The sequence below is a fragment of the Cynara cardunculus genome (genome assembly GCF_001531365.2).
Source record: "Cynara cardunculus var. scolymus isolate 2C chromosome LG 12, CcrdV1, whole genome shotgun sequence".
Classification (NCBI taxonomy): domain Eukaryota; kingdom Viridiplantae; phylum Streptophyta; class Magnoliopsida; order Asterales; family Asteraceae; genus Cynara; species Cynara cardunculus.
This window is the reverse complement of record NC_037539.1, coordinates 27,409,463-27,420,869: the sequence shown is the minus strand read 5'-3', so window position 1 is coordinate 27,420,869 and position 11,407 is coordinate 27,409,463. Positions and strand designations below refer to the sequence as shown.

Sequence of the window (11,407 nt, the reverse complement as noted above, 5' to 3'; positions counted from 1 at the left end):
TCGTGCCAGAAACTCCATAATTGTTTGTCTTGCATACCTTCGGTTTGTATCACAATTTTCAACATATTGTTATAGTTAAAATCACCTTAAAATAATCATTTTTAAAATATAAAATAGTTTCAATAACAATTTTTAAAATTCAATAAGCAGGGGGGAAATAAAATGGAAGTATGTGAAACTTATATTGCAATTGTCATTGAAATAGTTCACCTGCATGAGAATATTGGAGATAGAGATAATGCAGAGAGAATCAATAGCAAACAAAAGCTACAACTAGACCAATTTAAATATTTCATTGCGACTTAAAACAGCCAAAGGAGTTGTTTTGCCAAGACATTGTGACCGACTTGTTTTTTTCCATAAACATTCTCTTTAATTACATTAACATCTCATCCGAAAGAACGAACTTGTGCATCCCACACCTATAAGATCTTGATTGATGCTGTAGGTTGAAATTTCATATATAAACTAGCAACCTAACATACTACTATCTACAGGAGATATTGGATGCCATTCAAGTTAAATGCTGTAGATGCCAAAGCCATGGTTATAGAAGCTGTTCAGAGTTCRGACAGATTAGATCGTGATATGGTTCTTGGAAAATGGATTCAGAATCAAGTCCCCATGTGTTTCCAAGCTCCAACTTTTCGATTGGGCAAAGTTGTTTCCAAAAACAGTGGAGATCATCAACAGTATTTCCTGGTGATCCAATATCGTAATAATCAGCTTTAAAGTCAACTTCTTGATCTATGAAAGTACTACTGCTGTTAGACGAAGAGCCATCATCTTCATAAGTCCATGAGGACTGGGATGGAATGATACCATTCACATGATTAACCCGTTGTTGTATGTTCTGAACGTTATTGACTTCAAAATCCGATGATATGCTGGTTCTATTTGGCTTTGTTGTTTCATGCACCAGGTTGTAAGTCCCACGTTTCTTCAGACGGGTATGCCAGTGATTCTTTATTTCATTATCTGTCCTCCCAGGAAGTCTTGATGCAATTGCAGACCACCTGTGAATAGATTAAAGGTAGGAAGAAATTAGATCAATATTTACTGAACTTAATTATTTGTCCCTTCTAAAAGTATGTTAAATTACTATGTATGGTTTAGTTATATTAATTTCTTCAACTTATATCCCAGAAGTAGGAGTTAGAATCCAATTCACATATGCACCAGTGAATCACAAAGAGTGCATCAACAAGCAAATGACAAAGTTAAATATTTGGGTTTGATTTCCCATATCTTTTGACATATATGAATACCTATTGCCGAGAATGGAATGAGAATGGAGTATGGTTTCATCCTCTTCCTTGGAGAAGTTCCCTCTCTTTACGTTAGGCTTAAGATAATTAGTCCATCGAAGCCTACAACTCTTCCCACTTCTCGATAAGCCTAAAGACCAAAAAACAACAGTCAGTAATCATTCTATTTCAAAACACATATCGACAAGTGATGTGGATAACAGAATCATAGATCCAACAATTGTCTGTTTGTACTTAATTACCTGCAAACTTGGGCATCTGAGACCAGTTCCAGATGCCGTATCTGTTAATATAAGAAATCAATTTATGATCTTCTTCAAGGCTCCATGAACCTTTCTTTAAGCCTTTATTCATCTCACAACTTGCATTCCTCATCACTTTAAACCGTAAACGAATTATAGATCACTACTATGATCATGAACCGATGGAATAGCAGTGACTGATTGACTGCTACTTATAATGATTCTTTGTAATTAATGATAAAAAAACTGAAGCAGCTTCCTCTCTACCTGCAAGAAGCTTCCAACATAAATAATTTTTTTGTGTGGCAATCACGTTGGTCAAATATAAATACACTATATGATTAAACAAACATGCAATGATGCCAAAAATATAAACTAATACATCATAACTCGATATTCAAAATGTATAACCTGACAGATAACATAGAATACTAGCTACAAAGCATATAATGTCGAGATTTGTAATTATATGCATAGGGAAATGAAGGGAAATGAAATTATAATACATAGTGCAAATCACATGCGTTTTAAAACTCATTGAGGAAACACTCTGGGGATCTTTCAATCCACTCCTAGTCAAAATCTTGTCAGCGTGCACTGTAGCTCACGGATAGATAACAATCCACAAATTATATTTTATGCAATACCCATGTGATGTTCAAATAAATTACTTTACATAGTAAGAGTTTTATTTTAAATTATATACGGAGGAGGGATTAAATGTAAATATTTTTATTTGTACAAACTTTGTATACCTCGTTCAATTAATCAAATATTTTCCTTTTTTTCACTCTTTTTTTTATCATGAGGGTTGATTAGTTATTATTATTATTAACGACATTAATTATGTATATTATCATATTCATTATATTAAATCTAAAAAAAATATATAAAAGTAAAAAATTCATGAAACATTATCATTTTTATCTAAGAAACAATTTTATTAAGAAAATAATTATATGAAACAATTTCATTAGATTAAAGAAAAAATCGACGGATGATGATAGTTTGTATGTTTTGTACAAATTGTTTGGTTTACAAAGTAAACCAAAACTCCTTCCCAGAAACTCTAGCAAATGAATCATTTAGATTCTTGGAGCTGAAGGGAATCATAGTTGCTCAAGCCTTAATAAGAGAGAAAAACATTGTGTAAAGAGAGACACATATTATTGATATGATGATTTTATTTCTAATTGTTGTTCTTAATTGTTGAATTACATTGTTATCTGATTATGGGGATTATTAGATAGACACACATAAAGGGTTCTTAATTGTTGACACCAAATGGTGATTCCCTAGACTGGGAGACAGGGACACTAAGGGAGACTAAGGGAGACTGGTCTGTAACTGGAAAACTAAGAAGCTTGTATAAGAGAAAGCATGAAGAACATCAACTTAAACTTAAGAACAAGAGAGGATATAAGAAAGAGACTTGTATTTCTTTTCCAAGGATCATACATATTTTCTCCGGGATCATAACGTTCATCATCTTCATTATCGTCTTCATCGTCGGAAGTGTCCAATTTCTTTGTAAGATGAGTCTGGTACCAGTCTTTAAGTGCTTTATCCCATGATGCAGAAACTGGGTGATCGGAGGGCCAAAGACTTTCATTATTTAGGACTTGTTCTGGGATTGAATCTGGATCAACTAGGTTAGCACTGGCTAGGATCCGCCTTGTTTCTATATATTTTTTTGGTTGGGACCATTCGTAGTGCGAGCTGCCTGGGTTGCGGACATTCCATTCATGAATAAATGACAATGGAGAGTGGTAGACCAGCGATTGTTGTTGTCGAAGAGCTGTATGTGGTAAGAAGGAGCAGGGTCTTCTAAACATGATTACAACATAGGTCTTGAAACAGACAGCTAATCGTTGAATCCATTGATGAGCCGGGAGGAACCACTGGAGAAGGGTGAACACGTTCTTTACCCCTTGGGGCGGACTATCAAACTGACATTAAAAAATGTAGCTGAGTAGTTTGGCTGAGTTGAACGATATTGTTATGGTATGAGACTCGAAAAGATACCAGAAGAAACAAAGGGCTTCTTTTGGTAACCTATGTAAGTCATGGATATGGAAGACATTTAGGTATGGGTAATCCGGATGGAACTGAAGGTTTCTCATGAACATACCATGCTTCTTTAGTATGATGGTGAAAAACGTTTTGTAATTCAACTGGGACCTCTCTCTTAAAGTGAGATCAGCAATGGTTTATGTTACTTCATCTGGCAGGACTTGTGGTACAATTGTGATCTCTTCAGCTGGAACAACCTGATGTGGGGTTTGAGAAGTGTGTGGAACAGGAGASCTGGAAGAACTTGCATTCTYGAYAKGAAATACCATTGGAAGGACCTTGGCTTTGTGGATGATCTGGATGTCTTTTGGAACATCATATTTATAGCCTTTTGGTCTTGACAGAAAATCTGCTAGGATATTTTCTGACCCCTTGATATGTTTCACAGTGAATTTCCATTGAGAGAACCAGTTTGCCCATCTCAAAAGTTGAGCTTCTGGGAGAATCTTTATTTTGAACTGGAGCATACGTGGGAAAGAAGACATATCCATTTCAATCAGGAAATCGTGCCAGATTAGATGGAATTGGAATCTTTCTATTCCCCTTTTGACCGCTAGGATTTCTTTAAAGGTAGAGTGGTAGTGCTGCTCCGAATCTTTGAACGTGCCACTTTTGTATCCACAAATTGTTCTGACACCAGCTTTGTATTGAACTATTAGGACTGCCCCCCAGTACTCATCACTTGCGTCAGTCTGGAGGACCCTTTTGTCAGAAGCAGTAGGAATCTTTAAAGGAGGCATCACATCAGCTAGTTGCTTTATTCTTTCTATAGCTAAAGTCTGTTCTTTACCCCACGAGGGTGGATTTTTCTTTAGCATAGGGAATAAATGCACAGTATGGCTTGATAATTTAGGCAAAAAATCTGCCATATAATTAACTAGCCCGAGAAATTGTTGGATTTCTTTTTGTGACGTCAGGATTCCTGGGAACTTRTGYAGTTMTTGAGCAATGTGAGGTTGTGGCTGGTATTGCCCACCAGATATCTTCATACCAAGAAAATCAATAGAGTTGACTCTGATTTCCATCTTCTTCTCGGATAACATAATCCCATGTTCCTTGACAATGGAGTGAAACTTGGTGAGTAAATCTATGTGAAATTTCTCATCCGGTGAGAACAGAAGAATGTCATCGATGTATACCAGAGTATTGTTGAGTATTGGTTCAAAAATCCTTATCATTGCCTTTTGGAAGACAGATGGAGCATTTTTTAAACCAAAYGGYATAACTTTCCACTGGTAGTGATGATCTGGGATGCAGAAGGCGGKTTTTGGTCTGTCATCAGGACTTAACCCTAATTGCCAAAAACCAGCTTTGAGATCAAACTTGGACAAAACCTTTGCATCTGCGAGAGACTGGAATAATGACTTCTTTTGTGGTAGWGGAAACTTGTCATCAGCCAAGAATTGGTTGAGCGGTTGATAATTTATGACTAGCCTAAGCTTGCCACGAACTTGTTCACTCCTCTTGTTGACATAGAATGCTTCACATGCCCATGGCGATGTAGTTGGTTCTATGAGATCTTGGTTTAACAGTTCTGAACACTCTTAGGTTGCAAGCTGGTAGTGATCTGGATTCATACCCGGGTGGCTCGCTCTTGTGGGGTTAACATCTTCGTTTTGTTTGAATGGGAGTGTAACAAAAAACGAAGAATTTAACCATAGTGGAGACCCATTTTTCTTTAAAAACTCAGTGTGATTTGAGGCGCAAGAAGATTGAATAATCTGCTCTTTGAGACTATCCATAGTGACGTCTGATGCCATGAAGAGTCATGGAATAGAGCTCCATAGATTTAGGAAACTCTTGTATTGTAGACCCTGTTTTGCATACCTCAATCCTGGTAGTGTATGGAGTATGTCGAAACCGATCAGAAGGTCCTTGCCATGCGAACTGGATCCTAATAGCCTGTGTTTAACCACACATTTAGGAAAAAGCCGGATGTAAACTGGGATACTGATCTTGTCAATGACAAAAGTATCACCGTTGGCTGCAAGAAAATGCTGGTTATGTGGCCTCCAGTAGCTGCTGGGTAAGATATTGGGATTCAGAATTGAAACAGAAGACCCAGTATCAAAAAAGGCGACAACCGAGATAGGTTTGGCATACGTCGTGGTGAGAAGGTGTACCTTGGCTAAAGGAACTGGTTGAGATTTTTGTACTGGTAAAACATGTGGGATGTGTGGGAGGGGAAAATGGATTGCTTGGAAAACGGGAAGAGGCTTTATCATAAACACTTCAATTAAGAACAACAATTAGAAATAAAATCATCATATCAATAATATGTGTCTCTCTCTAGAATCTATCTAAGATAACAATAAATGAACCTTCTCTAATTACAAGAAGTCAAGATATTTATACAATTGACTATTACAAGAAAGTAAACTACAATTAAGCTCTAGTTATAATGTTGACTTTTCACAATTATGAACAACTTTGACTTTCTTTGACCATGTTGACGTTCATATTTGACCCCTTCAGTCTTCAATGCTCAGTGATCCCGGATACAATAATATTTGACCTAACAATCTCCCCCTTTGTATTCGAGATCATATTTTTTTTAAAATAAATCATTTCGTCTTTACTTCAATCAATTTTTGATTTAAACAATATCCCCCGACAAAGACGAACAGACTTTGTCAACCTTCAAATAAGACGGATCTGAAAAATAACAATCTCTCCTTTTTAGCAAATAGAATCTTCGGATCAAAAACTTCACTTTGAAATCATCTTGAAATAATCATCAACAATCAACAAATCTTTTTCAATCAACATATAAGCTTTAGTCGTTTAGACTCAAAGCTTTGACACTACGTATATTAAGCTCAACACCTTTTCATCAACATCTAGAATCTTTAAATCCAACGGCTTTTCAACCTCAGACTCAAAAGATTTAGATTCAAATCATTTCTCTTCAATGAACTGATTCAACAATCAAAATACCAGTTTAATCCCTTCAACATATACGAAGATGCATTAGCTTCACTGAACATCAACACTTGCTTCTCATATCTTTTAATATTATTTCTCCTTCGTAACATCTGCATAATTTTGCCTTTACGTCTTTTCATTGTGTCTTTCTTCATCTATGTTCATGTTTTTGATATGATATCTCCCCCTCATGATGATTAGGAGAATCTTGAGCATCATGACCAATCAAAGATTGAAATTTCTCCACTTATGACAATACAGACCAGTAAACAATTTTTTTTCCAGATATACTCCCCCTATACAAATGAATCATATTTTCTCAAACATCTTCAGCTAATCTCTTCCTTTACACAAATCAAAATTTTATCTTCTTCTCAGACAAATATCTTTGTCAGAAACAACATTCTCTCCCCTTAAAAATAGATCTCTTTCAAGCACATTTCTCGCTCCCTCTTGAAAAATGGGTAATCGTCTAACACAGAAGCATGTTTAGCAACTGTTAGCATTTTAATCAGTATGAATTCAAATAAATAGCCGATTTTCAGAATTGGCAATCATTAATCTCTGATAGGACTTCCAGTTATCACTGAAGTAAAGTTATAAAACTAACTTCTCAAACTGTTCTGACATAATCACAAAGATATGCAATGGGAATCACAAAGACTCGTGAATGTGTCAAGAAATTATTATTTAGATATACTTGGCTCAATAGACTCAATGTGAATAGAGTATGAATTTCGAAGAACGAAGGTTCTTCTTCTTGTTTCAATATCTAAATCTTCCGAATAAAGAATAGATAAGCTATATGTTAATTCTCCGTGATGCATGAAACAAACACCTTTTGTGAAATACTTGAGTAGCTAGGTGGGTGACACGAGTAGTCGACATTGGGTCCATGTCTGTTTCAATATCACCTCCAAAGAATGAGAATGAATAGATTATGTGGATACCCGAATAACTGATTCGGTTTAGAAAGGACTATATTTTTTTAAGTCATATCACACTCTCACCATTTTCTTTTAACTCATAAACACTCAATCTCTCAACATTTTACCTCAAACACTCCAGTTCAAAATATATCTAACCTAGGGATGTGTTTCATAGGTAGGTCCTTCCAGCTCTGGATTGACCATTGAAACTTCTATCTTCTTAGCACTCAAAAAATATTACACGTTCAGAGATATACTTTGAATCTTAGGAAAAATAATGAAGAATGAGTTCTAAACTGATGTATTCAGGAGTCAAAACAATGAAGTGCAGATTTTGGACTAATGTATTAAAAAAATAACACATGACAAATATATGTTTAGCATTGTCAAAGAAAAAGTTCAAACGCTAAACAGAATGACTTAGTACGCTCAATGTTTACAACAAATATTCAGTGGTTATAAAATTTATTTGTGAAGAACAAGTCAGAGTTAATATATCAGATAAGAATCAATGAAATAACGCACATTGAAAAACAAATAAGATTTCAAATGAGTGAACTTTCACCAAAAATTCAACAAATATATGAGATGTAGGAATAACTAAGTCAGGAAAATTTAGCACATGACAATTCAAGGGTTGATTTAAAAATGGAAAAGAAACAAACACAAGTAAGTTTCTTGAATTTAACTACCATGGTTCTTTTGGAAATAAAATTTCATTCACTTACAAAATATAGTACTCTCACTCAAAAGTAACATAACTTTTTGATTGATTAGTCATGTGGTATGAATATTCTAAATAAAAATGCACATGACTTTCCTGTGAAACAGATTAGAAAAATTTCGGTACCAAAGATCTATTGGGTCCTCAAAGATTAAATGTTTTAGCATTAAAGCTATTAAACTAAGAGTTGGGGATACTGTAAGTATCGTACCATTTATTCACATACCTTTGATTTACAAAATTATTTGTTCCACATGTTGAACAACAAATCTTCTTCTAGCTCAATCTGATCAACTGACTTATAGACTTGTCAAAATAATGCAAATCAGTCCTGGAAACAAATAACTTTGACGATAATCCCTTTTCACTTATACGTTGTATTTATGTTTCTGTCTTTTCAGTTCCAGCGATCTTCACTGAGTATGTTCAGTGATCGCTGAAGAATTTGCATTGTAATTCTATCAGAGACAACAATACTTCAAGAAGACAACACTCACACCAAAGAACCTTCAGCAAACGTCGAAGAGTGAAACTGAAGATTTGAGACTGACGAGTACGTAATCTGAAGCGGTATTCAGTGATTACAAGTCTGTCTACATATGTGTGAACACTACTCAAGCTTCAGCGAATGATGATGGGACCTTCAGGTCATTCCAGCATTCAACGATCAAAGGAAGCTTACTTAGCACGATTGTTGTTGTCTTGTCCTTATGAACACAAAAGACAAAACCCATACCCTTATGAAAGTTGGTACGGTACCGAGCCGACTAGTCGACTCTATTATCCACCAACTTTAGTTAAGGATGTCTGCTCATGAATAGTGCTTTTTATACAATTCACTGTAGCAAAGGACAAGTCTTCCTCTTAAGGCTTGACACGCACTCTAACCCTACCATATTGCATTAAATAATGCACTGGGTATAAATAAAAGTGTTTCTTCTCCATGCAGAGTGCGCGCAACTCACTTTCTAACCCTAATTCTTACTTCAAGCATTTTCTAGCTTAAGTAAAGGATCTTCTTTACAGCATTTCTTTTCTTGTATTTGCTAAGACTTAGTGTGTAACTAAAGATTGTTTAGATAAGTTTTTACTACCTTATCTTTCTGCAAACAATCTTGTAAAATATGTATTGATCTTCTTTATCAATATATATTTTAAATTTAAAAAATATTGTGTTTGTATTCATCCCCCCCATTCTACAAACTGTTTCTCTTCTTGTAGACCCTCACGGGACCAACAAGTGGTATCCGAACAGTGTTTTCTTTCTTTCCTTGTGTTTAGCTGTTTTCAGTATTAGCTTATCTCTTTTTTATTAGATAACTTTACCGCTTACAAATGGCTTTACAGATTACAAACACACACACACACAAGATAATGGCTCTCTTGCCAAACCTCCCCGGTTTGTCCGTGATAACTTTAGTATCTGGAAGAACCGGATGTCCCTCTTTCTGGAAGGTGTGGATCCTGAAATTCCACATTATATAGAAAATGGACCATATATTCCATTTGCTATTGCTCCGGCTGTTCCAGCAACAGCTACGACTGCCGGGATTCCTGAACGGCAGATTCCAAAGCTTCCACATCAATGGAGCGATGAGGACAAGAAGAAGATAGCTATAGACACGCGTGCTCGGTCTATAATAGCTATGTCTCTTCCTGATGAGATTTATCACTCAGTGATGAAAGAACCAGCTAGCTTTGGGTTCGAGTGGCCTTTCACCTCAAAACCTTTAAATCCATGTGGGACACACTCTGTGTCCAATATGAAGGAACCACTCAGGTTCAAGAGACTAGAAAGATCAATCTAGTAAGACAGTATGAAAGCTTTCTTTGTGAAAAGTCTGAGATGTTGTCTGAAGTACATAAAAGATTTAACTACCTTCTTATTGATCTTAGGACTGTCGGGAGGGAATATTCTAATTCTGAAACTTTAACCAATTTTCTAGAATGCCTTCCTGAGTCTTGGGACACCTTTTCCATGTGTCTCAAGATATCAAATGACATGTCCACTCTTTCTCCTTCTACTTTATACAGGATTCTGCTTAACCATGAGCAATCTCGTCAACTAAAAATGAATCTTGTAAAAGAATCCAGGGAAATGAAAAGCTCTCCTTTGGCTTTGATCTCTGAAGCTTCTTTAGTTGAAACTTCTTCTACCCCGTTTGTTTCTTCTCTTCCTCCCGTGGTCATCACAAAGATAGATTCTTCTGAGGACATTCCAGAATCTGATTTAACATATTTTGATGAGTCCCTGCAGTCCTAACTAAGTCATTTAGGAGATTCGCCAGTAAGAGCAACTTCCGCAGATTTCCTCAGCTGTCCCTCTGGGATAAGCCACAGTCTTAAAGAATAGACAAGGCTTCAGCTGTCTGCTACAACTGTCACCAGCCCGAACATTTTGCAGGTGAATGTAGATCAAAGAAGACTACGACACCATCTTCTAAAGCTCCTGCCTCCTTCAGGACCAAAGATGAAAAATACTTAAAACTGAAGGAGAAGTACAAGAAGGTAAATAACAACCAGCGAAAGGCTAAAGGCCTTATTGCTTAAGAGCATGACTAGGCTGAGTCCTCCGATGAATCATCTTGGAATGAGGAGGATAAAGCCTACGTCTGCTTGATGGCCACAAATGCAGATGAAGGATCTTCTGAAGCATCTACATCCTCTGAGCCATCTTCTTCTTCTACTCATGTATGTTTCCTCAATGAAGCCACTTCTTCTTCTAGTCTTTCTGCACTAGATACGCTGACGGTTGACCTTTACAATGCCCTCAATGGCAAATCGAAAGCTGAAATGCTTAACGTTGATCTTCAAGAGAAATTGAAGATTTGCCATTCTAAGATCAAAGAACTGACCTTTGTCGAGGAAAATCTTAAAGATCAGGTTATTGTAAACCAAGCCATCACTGTTGAACGTGAGAAGGCTATCGCTGAGCGTGAACGAGCAATCGCTGAACTCAAGGCTGAGAAATCTACCACTGAAGGGTGGTGCAAATCTTCCATCAAGGCCTCTAAGATCATTCACGCTCATATCCCAGCCAAGACAAAGACTGGTCTAGGATTCTCCTGTGATCAGGAAGAATGTGTTAAAGACAGGACCATGCTCAAATTTGGTACCTTCTGTAACAATCCACTTATTCATACACAGATAATCCACATGATATTAAATATAACACATAAACTATGATATTGTTACAAAACATGGGCTAACAAAAACTTTTTTCAATACATTTACAAGTAACTAAAT

At 36.2% G+C, this 11,407-nt stretch overlaps 1 protein-coding gene across 1 annotated transcript; it reads right to left on the bottom strand.

Moving 5' to 3' along the window:
• Window positions 1-276: 276 nt before the first annotated feature.
• Window positions 277-1,813, bottom strand: LOC112522942 (transcription factor WER-like). Its single transcript, XM_025132298.1, has 3 exons — window positions 1,511-1,813; window positions 1,269-1,398; window positions 277-1,016 (listed from the first exon to the last, which is right to left on the bottom strand). The coding sequence occupies exons 1-3, from the start codon at window positions 1,641-1,643 to the stop codon at window positions 548-550; spliced, it is 732 nt and encodes a 243-aa protein (XP_024988066.1). The 5' UTR covers window positions 1,644-1,813; the 3' UTR covers window positions 277-547.
• Between the last annotated feature and the right edge of the window lie 9,594 nt (window positions 1,814-11,407).